A 20498-nucleotide genomic window follows, 5' to 3' on the forward strand; every position below is an offset into this window, starting at 1 on the left:
AGGGAGGCAGAGACAGGTTGGACTGGTTTTGGGATGCAGTGGGTGAGGGGGAAGAGCTGGGCTGGTTGTGTGGTGCAGTGGGGGGAGGGGATGAACTGGGCTGGTTTAGGGATGCAGTAGGGGAAGGGGAGATTTTGAAACTGGTGAAGTCCACATTGATACCATATGGCTGCAGGGTTCCCAGGCAGAATATGAGTTGCTGTTCCTGCAACCTTCGGGTGGCATCATTGTGACAGTGCAGGAGGCCCATGATGGACATGTCATCTAGAGAATGGGAGGGGGAGTGGAAATGGTTTGCGACTGGGAGGTGCAGTTGTTTGTTGCGAACTGAGCGGAGGTGTTCTGCAAAGCGGTCCCCAAGCCTCCGCTTGGTTTCCCCAATGTAGAGGAAGCCGCACCGGGTACAGTGGATGCAGTATACCACATTGGCAGATGTGCAGGTGAACCTCTGCTTAATGTGGAATGTCATCTTGGGGCCTGGGATGGGGGTGAGGGAGGAGGTGTGGGGACAAGTGTAGCATTTCCTGCGGTTGCAGGGGAAGGTGCCGGGTGTGGTGGGGTTGGAGGGCAGTGTGGAGAGAACAAGGGAGTCACGGAGAGAGTGGTCTCTTCGGAAAGCAGACAGGGGAGGGGATGGAAAAATGTCTTGGGTGGTGGGGTCGGATTGTAAATGGCGGAAGTGTCGGAGGATAATGCGTTGTATCCGGAGGTTGGTAGGGTGGTGTGTGAGAACGAGGGGTATCCTCTTGGGGCGGTTGTGGCGGGGGCAGGGTGTGAGGGATGTGTTGCGGGAAATACGGGAGACGCGGTCAAGGGCGTTCTCGATCACTGTGGGGGGAAAGTTGCGGTCCTTAAAGAACTTGGACATCTGGGATGTGCGGGAGTGGAATGTCTTATCGTGGGAGCAGATGCGGCGGAGGCGGAGGAATTGGGAATAGGGGATGGAATTTTTGCAGGAGGCTGGGTGGGAGGAGGTGTATTCTAGGTAGCTGTGGGAGTCGGTGGGCTTGAAATGGACATCAGTTACAAGCTGGTTGCCTGAGATGGAGACTGAGAGGTCCAGGAAGGTGAGGGATGTGCTGGAGATGGCCCAGGTGAACTGAAGGTTGGGGTGGAAGGTGTTGGTGAAGTGGATGAACTGTTCTTTAAGGACCGCAACTTTCCCCCCACAGTGATCGAGAACGCCCTTGACCGCGTCACCCATATTTCCCGCAACACATCCCTCACACCCCGCCCCCGCCACAACCGCCCCAAGAGGATCCCCCTCGTTCTCACACACCACCCTACCAACCTCCGGATACAACGCATTATCCTCCGACACTTCCGCCATTTACAATCCGACCCCACCACCCAAGACATTTTTCCATCCCCTCCCCTGTCTGCTTTCCGGAGAGACCACTCTCTCCGTGACTCCCTTGTTTGCTCCACACTGCCCTCCAACCCCACCACACCCGGCACCTTCCCCTGCAACCGCAGGAAATGCTACACTTGTCCCCACACCTCCTCCCTCACCCCCATCCCAGGCCCCAAGATGACATTCCACATTAAGCAGAGGTTCACCTGCACATCTGCCAATGTGGTATACTGCGTCCACTGTACCCGGTGCGGCTTCCTCTACATTGGGGAAACCAAGCGGAGGCTTGGGGACCGCTTTGCAGAACACCTCCGCTCAGTTCGCAACAAACAACTGCACCTCCCAGTCGCAAACCATTTCCACTCCCCCTCCCATTCTCTTGATGACATGTCCATCATGGGCCTCCTGCACTGCCACAATGATGCCACCCGAAGGTTGCAGGAACAGCAACTCATATTCCGCCTGGGAACCCTGCAGCCATATGGTATCAATGTGGACTTCACCAGTTTCAAAATCTCCCCTTCCCCTACTGCATCCCTAAACCAGCCCAGTTCATCCCCTCCCCCCACTGCACCACACAACCAGCCCACCTCTTCCCCCCCACCCACTGCATCCCAAAATCAGTCCAACCTGTCTCTGCCTCCCTAACCGGTTCTTCCTCTCACCCATCCCTTCCTCCCACCCCAAGCCGCACCCCCAGCTACCCACTAACCTCATCCCACCTCCTTGACTGGTCCGTCTTCCCTGGACTGACCTATCCCCTCCCTACCTCCCCACCTACACTCTCTCCACCTATCTTCTTTACTCTCCATCTTCGGTCCGCCTCCCCCTCTCTCCCTATTTATTCCAGTTCCCTCTCCCCATCCCCCTCTCTGATGAAGGGTCTAGGCCCGAAACGTCAGCTTTTGTGCTCCTGAGATGCTGCTTGGTCTGCTGTGTTCATCCAGCCTCACATTTTATTACCTCTGAAAGTCTGATTAGCCTTCTGCCTGAACATTAAAAAATCATTGCTGAGCTATTCTGGTGCATTGGTAATGGCCCTATCTCTGGGCCAGGAGGCCCAGCTTCAAATGGTGTGCAATCGTAACTCTGAACAGGTTAATTGGAATTTTTTTTAAAAAGAAAAAGATGGATGCTGAGATTAGGTACAGATACTTCCTAACCAAACTGTTCACCTGTACTACAGGGCCAGTGCAGCAAGTGATACTTGAACCCAGGACCTCTGGCTCAGAAGTGGGGACTCTACCACTGTACCATCTCTTCTTAGATGCATGCAGATTAAAATGGCATGCCCCTTAAGGGAGCTCAGGACTGGCCAAATGACAGTAAGTTTACAAACGGTTTACTAAGATACATGGAAAACATGCCATTCAAACTTCAAAACACAGTCAGCGCTTTAAAGGCTAATCTCAAGGGTCCCTTCCCTAATGTTCCTTCATGTCTTTGGCTCTCATTTATTTACACTGTTCTCCGATGTAAGTTTAACAGCCGCACTCTGATTTTGCATTGCACCACCTAGTGGTGATGTTGGCCACAACCGCAGCTGTGAAATCAATCTGGATTTAAAAGCTAGTATCAGCAATGGTGATTGTGAAACGACCGGATTGTTGAACCTGTCCAGCCCATTGATGTCTTTTAAGGAAGGAAATCTGCTCTTCTGGCTCAGCACGGCCAACAGGTGGATCCAGATCCTCAGCAACGTGACTGACTCTTAATTGCTCTCCAAAAAAGCCTAAGCTGTATTTAAGTTAGATGTAAGGTTACCACGATTATCTCGAGGATTATTAGAGACGGCTAACATTTATTGACAACAAAAACGGAAGTTGCTGGAAAAGCTCAGCAGGTCTGGCAGCATCGGTGAAGGAAAAAAAACAGTTAACGTTTTGGGTCCAGTGACCCTTCCTCAGAACTGGTTTATTGACCTCGCCAGCAAATCTCACGCACCATGAGTTAATTTTTGTGAGTTACAATTTGCAAAATACTAACTGCAAAGATTGAAAGTGTATTTTTATCTCTCCCACATGCCACCTCTCAGCGCCTATTGCCATTTTCAAATTTCGATCGCAATCCCTGTTGATTTCTGCCAGATGGGAATTGAAGAGGGCAGGAAATATGGATTACACACAATTACTGGAAGTAAATCTCTTACCTGTTGCCTCCACCATTCCTTCGAGGATTACTACAATCTCCACCTCTTCTTTGGCCATCTGGGCTTTGGAGATCTCCCAGAATGGGCTCTGCTGATTGATCTCATGGCAGATTATTAGTGGTGAGACTAAAAAGAGACGGTCATCACCTGTGTCGTAGCCAACGTTTATGTCTGTTTGATTGAGTGGGATGAACTCTCCTTCCTTGGTTTGTCTTGATTTGATTAGCTTGGCACGAATCGAAGCCTCCACAATGTGCGAATTCCTCAGGTCCCCAACTCGGAACATTAGGCACAACTTCCCATCACGTACAGAGATCACAGCATGTGTGGAGAAGACCAACGTTTCAGCTCTTTTATTGGGCTGTGATATTTTCACAAACATGCAACCAACCATGAAGGCATTGACTATTGATCCCAGGACAGACTGGACCAGGAGTAAAATGATACCTTCAGGACACTTGTCTGTGATGAATCTGTACCCATATCCAATGGTGGTTTCAGTTTCTATGGAGAAGAGAAATGCTGAGACAAAGCCATTGAGATTGTTAACACAGGGCACCCAGGTAGAGTCCCCTATGTGGTTCAAGTCCCCTCGTATGTAGGCAATAAGCCACCAGATCATTCCAAAGAAAAGCCAAGTGGTGGTATAGACCATGACAAAAATGAGTAGGTTGTGCCTCCACTTTAAGTCCACTAACGTAGTGAAGATATCAGTTAGGTAACGGTACCGCTCCCTGACATTCCCATGGTGAACGTTACATTTTCCATCCTTTCGCACGTACCTTTGGATACTCCTTTTGACAGGGCGATTGCCCGTAGCTATTTGTTTCGGGGCATCCTCTCGCACTTGTTTCGGCAGCTTTGGCTGCTGACCAGCCACTGAGCTCTCTATGTCCTGCTCCATGGAAATTGATAATCAGTCTGGTCAGAAAGAGACAAATTTAGAGGACGTTATTTGATGCCCAATATTACAAAGTACTGTACACTTTTAAATGGCAAATAAAATTACATGAAGCTCAGACCCCTGGGCTTTTGGCACTAATATGTTTCAAAGGATCATATGCATCCAGAAGTCCATTAAGATCCCATAGTTTCCCTTATTATAAAATCAGTTTAATCTTTAAAAGTTTCCATGATTTTTCACTCTGCTGATCCATTCCACTCCTTGAGTCCATGGGTCATTGGGTGAAGAAGGACATGTGATATTTAAGTCAAAGAGTGATTAATTTTCCCACACCACTGCTACCAGTACTTGGGAAAGAGGGAGCTGTCACGCTGGAATGATCTCCATTGGGAGAGGACTGGGACGAAGGCCCTGACAAATTGTAAAACTAGGTATGTGGATAGGGTGTGAAACTAACAGAGGCAGATTGGGTGAGGGTTTCAGGTGAAGGGATATTTCGAAATCTAAATAATACAGCATAATGCGATTTGGACAGAGATGTGCAGAGTGGGACAGGAAGGGGCAGTGAGTTGACAGCTCACCAACAAATAAAGCAGTAAAAGAAAATCTGAAGACTTATCCGATGAATGAAGCATCAGGAATGACATATTTGTGCTAGTGTCGTAAATGCAGATAAATACTTCAGATTGAATAACTTTTGCAGAGATATGGTTACAAAGTGACAACATTTGGGAAATAAATGTTCAAAATAAACAGAAAATTCTGGCGAAACTCAACAGATCTGATAGCATTTGTGGGAATAAAAACCCTGGAGAAGAGTCATACTGACTCAAAATGATTGGAGAGAAACAGAATTGATGTTTTGAGTCTGATATGACTGTTCCTGAGTCTCTCTCCACAGATGCTGCCAGGCTGACTGAGTTTCTCCAGTATTCTCTGTGTTTGTTTCAGATTTCCAGCATCCACTGTATTTTTTTCTTTATTCGAGTTTTTAAATACATAGTCAAGGTGCGGAGCCTTTGGAAAAGACAGGCAAAATGGAAACTGACTTCAAGTAGTTTGGCAGTAAAGCATGACTTAAGGAAATTAGTGAAACAGGGTCTTGGGTTAGAATTTGTGGAAGTGTAATCAGCATGGGTTCCCATAAATGACAAAGCAGGATTCGAGATAACAAGGTGTGGAGCTGGAAGAACACAGCAGGCCAAACAGCATCTTAGGAGCACAAAAGCTGACGTTTTGGGCCTAGACCCGTCATCGGAAAAAGCAGCATTCATCCTTTAATAAGTGCAGCGCGATTACCCTGTTCATTGACAGTCTGAGATATGAGATGTGAGCACAAAATCTAGGTTTGCAATCAAGGGCCGTTTGAGGGTTCTGCATTGTTACAGATATTATTTTATAAATGAAATATTAAACTAAAGCTCTGTCTGATTTCTCAAGTGCAGAAGATGTTGACATTATTTTGAAGAGCAAAAGAGATGGCGCTTGATATCCTGACCAACTCATCAACTATCACACACAAAAATAAAACAATTTGGTTGGAGCACCATCTTATAATGGTGATCATGTTTCGAAACAAAGTACTTTTATTTAAAATACACTGGGAAAACCTGAAACGCACAACACAAATGCAAACATTTTCTTTCATTATGGGGTGGGATTTGCCTTTATAACATGACAGCAAATATTACCCGATCAAATATATTCATGGGATGAGGGCATTGCTTTTGCTCATTCCAGTTGCCCAGAGGTCAGTTGAGAGTCAATTACCTTGCTGTGGGTCTGGAATCACATGTAGGCCAGACCAGGTAAGGATGGCAGTTTCCTTCCCTAAAGCTCATCAGCGAATTGGATGGGATTTTCCCAACAATTGGCAGCAGATTCATGATTTATCACTAGATTCTTAAATATATTTTTAATTAAATTCAAATTCTACCCTCAAATCTGAGATTCAAGCCCACATGTCATCTTGGTCTCTAGATTAACAGCAGTGATTATACCAGTAGGCCATTGCCTATGGTAGAAAAATCTGCCTGATCTTGTTTTTATTAGAAGGAAAATTCAATAACTTTACTGCCAGGTTTTTCTACCTGCACTGTGCCAGGACCATGTTCAATGCTCAGGCAGTAAACACCATAATTGATTGACTGATTGTCATTACATGTCCTGAGATATAGTGAAAAGTATTGTTTTGTGTGCAATATAAGTAGATTGTACCACACAAAGTGCATCAGGGTATCCCAACAGACTGCAGAATACAGTGCTACAGCCACAGAGAAGATGCAGAGAGAGAGATCAGAATCAATATTTGAGAGGTCCATTCAAAAATCTGATCATCTTACCCAAAATGATACAAAATATAGTAGAAATCCCAGTTTATATTGCTGCTGCCATCCTCAGATAGACTGCCTGGTTTTGTGCTGGTCAAGATTCCTCAGTTAGTGAGAGATGGGAAAACTGAAAAAGAGTGTCACAGCAGAGGCTTGGGATACAGATCACTCGCCTAGCAGTCTAATTGATAAACGACTGCTTGTGACCATAAGAAGGGGCGATTTAGACAAAGCAGAGGAAAGTCGCATTAATGAGCATAACAGTGATCAGTAATCCAGGGATAGTGGGAACTGCCGACACTGGAGAATCTGAGATAACAAGGTGTAGAGCTGGATGAACACATCAGGCCAAGCAGCATCAGAGGAGTAGGAAAGCTGATGTTTCCGGTCTGGACCCTTCTTCAGAAATGGGGGGTCCAAACCTGAAACATCAGCTTTTCTGCTCCTCTGATGCTGCTAGACCTGCTGTGTTCATCCAGCTCTACACCTTGTTATCTCAGTAATCCAGGGGCCCACGCTAATGCCCTGGGGAAACTGCTTTAAATCTCTGATGGAACTTAAACTCATTTAATTAGTAAAAGATCAACTGATAAAAACTCTGGAATTGCAAGGTTGTCTCAGAAACGGTGCTGTGAAACTATCATTAATGAACATAAAAATCCATTCATTGATTCAGTTCTGCCCTTCAACGAAGGAAATCTGCAGCCCAGCTGTGAGCCTGGACTCACAGCAATGTTACTGACTATTAACTGTCCCCTGAAGCAACCTAGCAAGTCATTCAATTGAAACAACTCACCACAGAAAAGGCAAAAAAAAATAAGATTGGATAGATGACATGACATCAGTTTGGGTACCAGGGTGCACTCAGCCTTATTAATCCTGAGAAATCCTCCACACTAACATCTGGGGCTTGCATCAAAACTGGGATGGCTGGTATAGTCATACTCAGAATTATATAGTATACACGACTGTCATATTTTCTGTGCGCACGTCTCTATGCTTTTTTTTAGAAGTATAATTCATTCAAGGGATGAGGTTGTCACTGGCCAGGCCTGCAGTTATTTCCCATCCCTAATTGCCCAGAGGGTCATTAAGAGCCAACCACATTGCTGTGGGTCTGGGGTCACAAGTCAGCCAGACCAGCTTTCATCCCTAAACAACAATAGTGAAGCAAATGGGTGTTTCCAATAATCAACAGAGGTTTCTTAGTCATATTTATACTCTTAATTCAAGATATTTTTAATTGAATTCAAATTCTACCAATGCCATGGTGGGATTTGACTCCAGGTCCCCAGAATATTACCTAGGTCTCTGGATTAATAGTCTAGCAACAGCACCACTAGGACATCACTCGCCCACATTATTGTAATACTGTCTACGAATCAGCCACTGGTAGATTGTAGCTGGGTAGTTTGTGCTCGCCAACCTCCTCCCTATGCTGACTCATATTGAAATCTAAATATCTTAATTAAAAAACCTTATATTTGCACACGCTTCCTTTTTACTCAACCTGTCAGTGCACGTTTGTGTCAACATTTCCTGGTATAACTTATTTTGTCTACATTAATAATGCAAACTGCTGGCGTAAACTGACCATGTAATTTCACCAACTTGCCATTGGTGGTGCTATTGTACCTTAGTTTCCACCTCCTCGGCTCATACTGCAGAGAAATTCAGTCTGATCTAGCTTTGAGTTTCCCAGCTTGCTGTTAGTGGTCCTGAGATGCTGCTGAGCCTGCTGTGTTCATCCAGCCTCACATTTTATTATCTCGGATTCTCCAGCATCTGCAGTTCCCATTATCACTGTTAGCTTTCCTTACTTGGCTACACAAAACCTAGTTAGCTAACACGTTATGTATAAGAAGAAAGACTATAAACTGGTAATGGAGTATTTTAAATGTACCTGAGTTCTAGTGTACAGTAGTAGCGGTGTGTACCACCTGCAAGATGCACTGCAGCAACTTGTCAAGATTCCTTCAGCAACATCTTCCAAACCCGTGACCCATCCCACCTAGAAGACAAGCGTAACAAATGTATGGGAATTCTACAACATGCAAGTTCCCTCCAAATCACACCATTCTGACTTGGAAATACATCACTGCTCCTTTACTGTTGCTGGGTCTAACACACTTGGAAAGCCACTCCTAACTGCACTGTAGGTGTACTACAGCATGTGGACTGCAGTAATTCAAGAGGGCAGCTCATTATAACCTTTTCAAGGGTAATGAGGGATGGGCAATACTCAGCTAACAGTTTTTGATTCATTTCAATTCATGCAATGGAATCCTTCAAGGCCAACAAATTGGTGAGATGGAATGGGATGAGGATATTCTTAAATTGTCACAGATAACAAATTAATGTGACTTCAAATGTCAGGATTGATGGAATGTTCTACTGCAGCAAAATACTTTTGGAGATATCGGATGGAATTGTCAAGTGAAAATCCCTGCAGGAATGTTGGACCATAAGTAGTTGTATTCCACATTGGAATCTGGAGCTCACTTTTCCAATGGCCCTTTGCTGAGATAGCACATGAACACCCCACTTCCGGTTTTCCTGATTAGTCAGGTTGGCAGGAAGACATGTCAAATCTATCAGAGGAAGGATTTCCTTGAAAAGGATTCTGGTAGAGGTCAAAATAATAGGGGTGGATACAAATTTTAGAAATAGAGAGGTAATATGGACAAGTTGCCAATTCCACTCTCTCTTCCCCCTCACTCTTACTCCTACACAGAGCTCCCGGTGTGGGTTTGGATGAGTTTTAGTGAGGTGAGCTTTCACAAGTTCGACAGGATGAAGACAACTTCTTCAACAAACTAGCTGATACATCTAAGTTGCCAAGGAAGTCAGCAGCAGATGATAGTCCCCTGTAATGTGGGAACAGTTCACCAAGAGGTTCCAGGGCCTCAGCAGAGCAGTGAAAGTGAGTGATGTAACACTTTCAGGTATTAAACCCCAGTCTCTGACTTTCCCAGCATTCTTCTGTACAACATTCCTCAGAAAAACATGCCATACAGTCCCACTCATTCCTCTCTCTCTCTCTATGCAGTGCAAATGCTCATTCGAACGGCCAACATTCAAATTCACGCTCATCCTGTTGGTCTCTGTTGTCCACCACTCCCTCACCACAAAAAAACTTCTAAAACTCTTTAAAGCTCTGCTATGTCCCATTGTAGTAAAGTGCCTGACAAGAAGTTGATAATCATCTTTCAAGCAGAAAGGCCGCACTCTCAGGAAAAGTGCTGTAAGCATCAATTTGGTACCTGGCCATGACTTCAGTTTCAATAATCAATTAGTTCAGCAAAACCTGCCCAGCCTGTCAATTTCACTGATGAAGCTCTCCCACTGTGCACTCACCCTGCTGACACTGACAGTGTGAGAAATAGGTTTCTTTTATTTACTCCTGGGTGTCGCTGGCTGGCCAGCATCAATTGCCCATCCCTAGCTGCCCTTGAACTGAGTGGCTTGCTTGGCATTTCAGAGGGCAATCGAGAGTTTACCTCATTGCTGTGTGCCTGGAGTCACATGTAGCCAGACCAGGTGAGGATGGCAGATTTACTTCCCTTAAGGACATCAGTAAACCAGATGGGTTTTTCCAACAATGGTGAATGGTTTCATGGTCATCAGTAGATTCTTAATTGCAGTCTGTTTTTTTTGTTGACTAGCCATTAAAAGGCTCAAACATGGGTCAGGACGGGAGGTGATGTCCTATCTTCATATGTTGTAACTTACCTGAAGGCTTGAAGTGTTTCTCTGCGCACCGCCCAGGTGAAACATGGAAAAGGGCAGATTGATACTTGGAAAATATTTGTTGTTGAGAATGATACTTGGATCCTCTCCTATTTGTGACTATTTGGAGGAGATTTGATTCGTGATAATCCCCAAACTCACCTCCCTTTTCTTGTTAAAGCTCACCTGGCTGGACAGCTGGTTTGTGATGCAGAGCAATGTTAACAGTGTGGGTCCAATTCCTGCTCCGGTTCTGGTTACCATGAAGGACTCTCCTGGCTAACCTCACCTGAGGCATGGTGAGCCTCAGGCTATACCACCACCAGTCATCTCTTTCTGACAAGGGAACAGCCCTAAGGTCTGGCAAGACTATGATGACTTTATTTTTACCTTTGTATCACCACAAGGTGCAGGTTAGCAGATGGTCACTAAATGTCCAGAGCTTTAGAACTCAAATCATGTACCCTGAAAAGAAGAATGTTGGGGTGGGGGTAGTATTTCACAGTTACACGCCAGCTGATGAATCCCATCCCTAAGTTTTCTTCAGTAAACTGTGTTGCATATGATTTCACCCTGCGTCTGTGACGAGAAATCCAGGAAGGGAAAAGATAATGAGATGAAAACAAACAGACTGCTGACTTGAAGCCCACAGAGCTACGAATAAAAGCTTAGGCAAGCTAAACTCCTTTGATTTGATTAATACAAAATCCAAATGCAAATGCCCATTTAAATTCAGCCAAAGCAAACTCAGACTGTACACGGCAAAGGCTGAAGCTGACGTCAAATCTCAAAGTTGATAAATATTGATTGTAAACATGGAAATCCATTTCCTTTTGCTCTGAGAGTAATGCACTGCACTACAATTCTGTTGAACAATAAATCCAGAAAATAAATCCAGGTGGGTTCGAAGTAAAAAGCTGCCTGCCAGTTATTACTTAAAGCCGTGAGTAAGGTATAAGTTTTCATTAGTAATGGAACAACATTGGCAACTCAGCATCACCATGGCAACCTCCAAGCTATCTTCAATATATGCTGTGTTAATCAGCTGTGAGGTACAACTTATGCAGCTTTTTGCGAATTCTGCCATATTGCTCTTCATGTTTTTCGGGGTTGTAGATCTAATTGTGTTAACCATGCATTGTCGGAGTTTCCTAGAGATGCAGTCACAGTCCTATCTGGACAGCACATTGGGACAAGGCCCCAGCTCCTGTCACAGGCAGAGGCAAAAGATCCCATGGCACAATTTTAAAGAACCAGGAGAACTCTCCTCCATTTCCTAGACCAACCCTGAATCAAGAGGTAAAAGCAGATGATCTGGTCATTTATATCACTGCTGCTTGTGGAATCATGCTGTGCACAGATTGGCTGTTATATTTCCTGCATTATCAAAGTGATTATGCCTTAAAACATAGTAGCTCAGTGACTTCGAAGCACTTTGAGCTGTATCATGGAAGGTGCTGTATAAATGCAAGGTCTCCCTTTTATCTTGCACATAGAGATAAAAAGCACACAAGTTCTATATTTTTCATTTGTCCAAACTGTTGAAGGCTCTCTATCAGCTCAGCAGCTTGCTTCAACCATCCACCATGAAATCCAAATCAGCTCTGTATGTTCCCAAAGGTGAATTTGTTACAGAAGTTGGAGAACCATCGAAAAATGTATTAACATCAATTCATCCAGCAGGTGAATGGGAAGTGAAGGAACAAAAACAGAAATTGCTGCTGGAGAAACTCAGCAGGTTTGGCAACATCTGTGGAAAGAAAGCAGAGTTATCATTTTGAGTCCAGTGACTCCTCAACAAAGTTGTAGGAATCTTTGTTACCAGTTAAAGGATTGCTCAATGCTTTCCTAGAAAGGGAAATCCCTTTAATCCTGACTACTGTACTTGTCCTTTTAGTATCATGTGTTAACCCAGTAATAGCATTGAATGATTAAAGCATCTCAGCTCCATTTAATATTCTCTGCTGGTGGATTAAAAATAAATGGATGAAGAACTCACTCTTAAAGCCTGATTTAGACTGACGGACCAGCGTACAGTGAAATGTGAAGTCTGTTGAGCTTCACACATCAAACAATGTGCTTTTGAGTTCTGCTCTGGCAGCGATGTTATATTCCGCGATTCTTCAACATGTGCCAAACTGTTAATTTTGAAGACAAACAGGTGGGGTTTGAGGTTTAAATGGTGGGAGGGAATTGCAAAACAAGCCTATACAAAGATGGGATTCCAGAGGGTGGGGCTTAAATGAGGACTGTTGATAGTGGAGCATGGTTGGGTCTGGGGAATCAGGCTAAGAAACTGCAAGGATGTTGAAGAGTTCAGAGGTAGAGCACAATTAAAGGTGAGCTGAGATTTAAGACAAATACAGAAGAACTAGGAGCAGGAGTAGGCCGTCCGGCCCTTCAAGCATGCTTCACCATTCAATAAGATTGTGGCTGATCTTTTCATGAACTCAGATCCACTTACGCGCGTTCTCACCGTATCCCTTAATTCCTTTATTGATCAAAAAAAACTACCTTAGCTTTAAAAACATTTACTGAAGTAGTGTCAACTACTTCACTGGGCAACGAATTCCATAGATTAACAACCTTCTGGGTGAAGGAGTTCCTTCTCAATTCAGTCCTAAATCTGTTCCCTCTAATCTTCAGGCTATGCCCTCTTGTCCTAGCTTCACCCGCCAGTGGGAACATCCTCCCTACTTCTATCTTATCTATTACCTTCATAATTTTATATGTTTCTATAAGATACCCCCCTCAATCTTCTGAATTCCAATGAATATAATCCCAATCTACTCAGTCTCTCCTCATAAACTAACCCCCTCAACTCTGGGATCAACCTAGTGAACATCCTCTGCACCCCCTCCAGTGCCTGTACATCCTTTCTCAAGTAAGGAGCCCAAAACTGCACACAGTACTCCAGGTGTGGCCTCTCGATGGGATACCTTATGGAAGGTTGCACGAGCACGTAGATCTCAGAGATAACTGGGATTGAGATTGTGAAGTGTTTGGCACCGTTTTTAAGAAACTAAGATGGTAAACTGAGATAACACGGTGTGAAGCTGGATGAACACAGCAGGCCAAGCAGCATCAGAGGAGCAAGAAAGCTTGGCGTTTTGGGTCGGGACCCTTCTAAGCTACCCCTTTACCTTGAATGGTCATTGCCCCTGACAGAGTTACGTGTTGATTTTACCTGGGCACCAAGGGTGACATTATGAGGAATGATTCATTAACAAGGGTTTTATTCTTTGGAATTTAGAGGGTCTAATGATGGCTTGATTAAAATTTTCAAGACATTGAGGGCATGGAGAAAGTATTTCTGCTGGTTGGGAACTCTGGGATTGGTGATAGTGCTTAAAAATTAAAGCCAGAGCTTCCAGGGGTAAAACCAGTAAACACCCTATAATTGATTATAATGAAGTCAGCCAGTTGGACGTCACAGAATATGAGTTCCCTGATTGGTCCATATTAATAGCACCTATCAGGGAACCCCAGCTGACAGATACAAACAGGAGTGTCAAAGATTCCGTTCACTCTGAGAAAGCCGCACTAGTGTTAAGTACTATGCATGTGTAAATAAAGGGTGTCTTGGTAATGGGATAACAGCCTCTGTGGAGTTATTCCACAAGCCAACACAAAAAGGATGGGAGAGGTTTGGAATTTGCTTCCAGAAAAGGCAATCAATCTTTTGTTCATATGTTTCTATTCTAGCACATGCTGGGATAATAATTGCTGGATCTCGTGTATGGTTCACTCAGCAACTTGAACTATAGAGGGAGTTCTCCACTTGATTTCATTACTCATTCTGATATGCCTCAACAACACACTGAAAGCACCCAATTGAATATTTCTTTCCTATCGTACACAGATCATTTCACAAAAATCTGAAACAAATTGCTCTGCCTCTTAATATTACAGTCATTACCCTATTAGAGAGGACGTTTCAACCAATTACAAGGCCCAAGGTGGTTATTGTCAGCAGAGAATGGTAATGGAAGCCTGGAAGGCTCAGAGCTGCAAATGAACCTAATGTGAAAACAATAAAATGTTGTCACTATTATCCTCGCTAAATGCGATTCTGTGCTCTCAGCTTGTAATTTTCTGGGCTGGCCACCTGCACTTGTTTGTAATTGCCATTCAGACTGTCTCTACTCTGAGACTGCTGTTCTTGGACATGTGTTGTTGTGTCACTGGATCACATGAATATTGCCTCTTTGACAGGCTCCTCAGGCAATAAATGACTGCCTGCCAGTCGGTTGGCTATGATCAGTTGAAGCCAATAATGATGGAAGAAGTGCGCATTTCTTACGGGTTTCACCTACCACCGGCAAAGCTTTAGGTTCAAGACTCTGATGAGCGATAAATATAGACCTTTGCATGTTAAGACCTGGCCTACCAGCTTATTACTGTCATTTGATGTTGAGATTTTGGAACGTTTTTCTTTACTTTATGATGCGTGTACCATTCTCTAGTCTCTTTTTTTGGGACTGTGTTACGTGGCATGTCAAAACACTGCAGCTGAAGGCAAATTGTGGCAAGGGCAGCTGTGACTGTGACTCTGTGCTGGTTACCAAAGAAGCTAATGCTGCATTGACCTTACGGCATGATTATTTGTAGTACTCCTGAATTTAGCAGTGATGCTGTAAGTTAGGTAAATGAAAGACTGCCTTCAAAGTGCAAATACACTCTCAAAATGGGGGCATTCTATCTCAGAGAGACTGATTATCTACCAGATTTCTTTGGTGATCCAGAGAACAAACTAGCATTCATCCTCAACTAATCAATCAGTATGTGTTGGCTGAGTCCAGGGTACAAACATAAGCTTTCTTTACATTTTCCCAGACAAAACTGCAATTTTTCAAAAACCCGTTCCTTGTGAGAGCATTGACTTTTGATTTCTATAGAAAGAAATAACTAAAATGATAGTATGAATGGATTTATATTTAATATTCTATTTCCATCAGGGTAGCCAAAAACGAAAATCAAAGTAAGAACAGAACTTCAATTACAAAGGGTGTTTCAAAATTAATGAAGACAAAGCAAGGCTGAGCTGGGATTGACAATAGAAGGTGTCAATTTGTTGACTTGAAGGTTAGGGAAGAGTAGCTGCTCGATTTAACATTGTCACCATTTTCTACTTTCTTTTTCTTAAAGAAAATTGAGGATGACTTTGACATAATTTCAGTAATGTTATTTAGACCATACTCTCAACTAGAGTATTGCACACAGTTCTAAGAATCAGACTTTAGGAAGATTACAAAGGCTTGAGGGGTGCAACAAAGATGTTTGAGAATGGTTCTGAGGTGGAGATATTCAGTTATGCAGTTCGATTTGAGAAATTGGTCTGTCCTCCTTGGAGAAACCAAGGTTGAGAGGAGATTTGATAGAGACATTCAAAACCATGAGGGATATGGGCAATGTAGGTAGGGCAAAACTGTTCCTGATGGTGTAAGGATTGAATACTAGAGGGTTCAGATTTAAGGCAATTGGTATAATAAGCAATAGCAAGATGAAGAAAAATATTTTCATACAGCAAATAATCAGGATCTAGAAAGTAAGATAACAAAGTGTGAAGCTGGATGAACGCAGCAGGCCAAGCAGCATCTCAGAAGCACAAAAGTTGACATTTCAGGCCGAGAAACTTGGATTCTCCAGCATCTGCAGTTCCCATTACCTCAGGATCTAGAAAGTATTGCCTGAGAGTGTGGCAGAGGCAGGTTCAGTTAACTTATTCATGAGAGAATTGGATTATTATTTCTATAAGAATACACAGAGCTATAGGAGAAGATGGCTGATGGCCTGCAGGTGAAATGTGCCTTCAAAGTCATAGAGTCACAGAGGTGCACTAAATGGAAGCAAACCTTCATTCCAACCGGTCCATGCTGACCAGATATCCTACATAAACCTAGTCTCATTTGCTAGCATTTGCCCCATATCCTTCTTAAAAACTCCCTATTCATGTACCTATCCAGAGGTCTTTTAAATGTTGTAACTGAAGCAGTCTCCACCACTTCTTCTGTGACTCATTCCAAATACACACGACTCTGCATGAAAAAGTTGCCCCTTAGATCCCTTTTATGTATCTTTCCTCTCTCAGCTTAAACCTGTGCCCTCCCCTACCCCGTTGGACTCCCCTACACCGGGGAAAAGACCTTGGTTATTTATGTTCCTTATGATTTTATAAATGGAGAGGCAGCTAGAATATGACAGGCTGAATGGCATTTTTCTGTGTTGTCACTTTTCTATGATTAATTGTTTGATAAGACATACCTTACATTGCAGAGAAAAGAGACATGCTGTTGAAGATTTTACCTTGCACTCATCAGGGTGGAATTGCAAGAATATCAAATCTCAAAAGGAACAACAATTTATTCCACGAAACAAGTTTAGTTGTCAATAACGCAGTTGAACAGACAAGACTGTACCAAATATCAGACAAAGCAATAATTTATACTGCGTGAGAAAAGGAGGCTGTTGGGGTGGCAAGTTGACTCAGATTGTTTGCGGAGTGAGCTTGATGAGCCAAATGGCCTAATTCTGCTCCTATATCTTATGCGGTACATTTGGTCCAGCTATAATGCATGCTCTGGCAATGTGAATTGGCTGTAACATGATGACAAATAGGGGAATGTATTTCTAAAACGCAAACTTGTGATGGAATCACGTTATAGCCAACAATGATATTATGATGGCATTTCCTCACTTACTAAAACAATTAATTGATGAAGAAGGCTACAACTTAGGTCAAATTTTCATTTTGGATGAGACAGGTTTATATTGAAAGTGAAAGCTATCAAGAACCTACATTTCTATTAATGAAGCACACACTCCAAGCTTTAAGGTGGCAAAGGATCGTTTGACTGTGCTGCTGGGTACCAATGCCAGTGGAGACTTAAAGCTTAAGTCTGTGGTAATGTACCACTCTGCCAACTCACAAGCCTTGAAACATTACCTTTTGTCTCCTCTAGGCATCTATTTTAGGTCAAGCAAACAAGGTTTGATGATGGGGCAAATTTTTTCTAACCTTGTTGTTGATGGTTTGGAAGATGTTTTTGGAAAGCAGTGCAGGAAAACAAAATTGATTTCAAGATCTTATCATCTTGGATAATGAGCCAAGCCATCCTCCTACCATTGGTGAGCTTTCTGAAAACATCAAAATGTTACTTCTACCCCAAACACAACCTCTCTCCTTCAACCCATGAACGAGTGTGCAAATGTAGCTTTTCAAACTTATTATTCAAGGTGCACATTTAAGAGGCTGATTGCAGCCACCGGGGACGGTGGGGGGGGTGGGGGGGTGGTGTTGGAGGGGTGGGGGGTAAGGACAGTGTTCTTCACTTTTGGAAGAGCTTTAACATCAATAATGCTATTGACATTATTGCGGAGGCCTCGAGTGATGTCAGTAAGGGCTGCCTGCATACAATTTCGCAGAATGTTCTCCCAGATTTCTTTAAGGTTTTAGAGGCTTCAAATCCATCAGAAGAGCTCCCAAGAATCAAAGAACATTGTGTTGATCTTGCAAAGCAAGTTGAAGAATTGGAGAGTGAGGATGTTGAAGAGCTGCTTGAGTCCCACTATGAAGACCTCTCTATAGCACAATTTTCTATAACGCGATATTGCACAAGAACGCATTGTAGCGGAGCCAATTGTATATATTTTCCTATGAACACAATAATGACTGCATAATTATATCCTCATATGATATAAAACAAGATTCATACCAAACTGACTGCAGGGTAGAAAATAGATGCACTTTCTACAGTAAAACCAGCTGCCAAAGCTATAAAAATACTGCTGGCAATAAATGTTGGTAGAATGTTTTGGAGATGTTTGAGATACACACAAATTGAGATATTAAATTGGCTTGGTGGTTGCACTTTTGTCTGTGAGTCAACGGGCTGTGCGTTCAATCCCCACTTTAAATGTGTACACAAACATCATTCTGGCTTGGAACTATCTCACTGTTCCTTCTCTGCAATCTGCAATTCCCTATGTATGAGGCAGTGTGGGTATACCCACTACACCTAGATGACAGCAGATCAAGAACGCAGCTCACCACCACCATCTCAAGAAAATTATCGACAGGCAATAATTGCTGCATTGCCAGTGATGCACACAGCCCATGACCAAATTAATAAAAAACATGGCTGAGACACATGTACTGAGGGAATGGCAAACTGTCTGAGATCCTGCCTTTTAGCTCAGGTGTTAAACCAAGCCTGCCCTTTTTTATGGATATGAAACAGCCTCTGGGACTATTTGAAGAAGAGCAGCTAAGTTTTCCAGGGTGTCCTTTGTCAATCTCTACCTTGCAACTAACACCTAAAAGACAACATCTGGTCACTTATTTCATTGGTATTTGTGGGACCTTGCAGTTTATAACTAGTTTCCAAACTCAGATGAGGGTATCAAGGGTTACGGGAAAAAGGTAGGAGAAGGGGGTTGAGAACCATATCAGCCATGATTGAATGGTGGAGGAGACTTGATGGGCCTAATGGTCTAATTCTGCTCCGTTATCTTCTCATCTTATGAAGTGATCCATTATCAAGACACAAAGTGCACTTTATAAATTCACTTCTATAGGACAATATCCAGATATTATTTCTCTCACTTTGAAGCAAGGCTGGCCGAGTACAAATTATCCAAACTTATTGCCCAAGGTAATAAAATCCCAGCAGCACTTGAGGATATTTGTTCCATTCCTTTCAATCAGAAGTAAATCACAGGCTGTGCACGTGATACGTTCTCTATGACGGGGAGCTCCTCCTGAAGAAGGTCAGAATCAATCCTGCATTATGCTGGCTTAATTTATCTCAATGTAGAACTGCTACAATTGTATTTCATACTCTGGGCCAGCAACAGGAGCTATCCCAAGGAGGGGCAGCACAGTGGCTCAGTTGTTAGCACTGCTGCCTCATAGTGTCAGGGTCCTGGGTTCAATTCCAACCTCATGCAACTGTGTAGTTTGCACATTCTCCCTGTGTCTATATGGGTTTCCTCTGGGCGCTCCAGCTTCCTCCCACAGTCCAAAGTTGTACAGATTAAGTGAACTGGCCATGCTAAATTGCACATCATGTCTAGGGGTGTGCAGGCTAGGTGATTTGGCCATGGGATGCAGGGTTAGACGGATGGGATAGGGATGTGGGTCTAGGTGGAATGTTGTTGAAAGGGTCAGTGTGGACGCGATGGGCCACATGGCCTGCTTCCACACCATAGGGATTCTATGATTTGCAATGAGTCCATCAGGTCACTTCTGAATGAATGTGCTCATGCTCATGAAGACCAAATCAAGCTTAGTTGCGATGCCTTAAGTGGGCCAATTGGCTTGCACCAGTCTCCATTACTGTCATACTTCAGAGAAACAGCCATTTGGCAAGATGACAGGTGGCCTTTGTGCAGGATTTTTCCATTTACTGAATGGAAAATTCACTCACATCATACTTTGCATTCATCAGTGCAACATGCCTTCAAAACAGAGCAACAATGCTTAAGAAAATCTAATTCTGTACAGAGAACCTGGAACATCCTTGCCAACAGCTATGTGAAATAGCTTAAAACTGATAGACTTCAGGAAGGCAGCTCACCTTCTCAAGGGCAATTAAGTTAAGTTAATAAGTGATAGTCTAAACAGCAATGTTCACAAGCTACCACACACAAGTAATAAAAACTGTGTAACTGTTTCTGTATAAAGCTGAGAGGGTGCAGTGTGCATTTTTGCTCTTTTCTTTTCTGTGAGATGGGTATCACTGGCTCGGCCAGAATTTATTGTCTATCACCAATTGCCCTTGAGGAGATGGTGGTGAGCTGCCTTCTAGAACTGTTGTAATGATTATGCTGTAGGTATATCCAGTGTTACTGAGAAGGGAATTCCATGATGTTGGCCCAGAAGGACTAAAGGGACATTTACATGTTCTAAATCTGGATGGTATATGGTTTGGAAGGGTATTTAAAGGTAGTAATATTCTCATGCATCTACTGCCCTCATTCTTCTGAGTGGTAGTGGACACAGATTTGGAAGGTGCTATGAAAGGAGCCTTG

General features: G+C 43.4%; 1 protein-coding gene across 4 annotated transcripts in view; it reads right to left on the minus strand.

Moving 5' to 3' along the window:
• Positions 1-20498, minus strand: part of kcnj6 (potassium inwardly rectifying channel subfamily J member 6) — a 147487-nt gene that overhangs the window by 53306 nt on the left and 73683 nt on the right. For 3 of the 4 annotated variants that reach the window (XM_048541286.2, XM_048541283.2, XM_048541287.2), the window contains one exon: positions 3504-4424. In XM_048541286.2, the coding sequence (XP_048397243.1) occupies positions 3504-4407 (904 nt within the window). In that variant the 5' untranslated portion in view covers positions 4408-4424. Of the gene's footprint in view, positions 1-3503; positions 4425-8640; positions 8749-20498 lie in introns of all 4 variants that reach the window. The other variant, XM_048541285.2, reaches the window with a different exon arrangement.

The sequence above is a fragment of the Stegostoma tigrinum genome, chromosome 12 (assembly GCF_030684315.1).
Source record: "Stegostoma tigrinum isolate sSteTig4 chromosome 12, sSteTig4.hap1, whole genome shotgun sequence".
NCBI classification, from domain to species: Eukaryota; Metazoa; Chordata; class Chondrichthyes; order Orectolobiformes; family Stegostomatidae; genus Stegostoma; species Stegostoma tigrinum.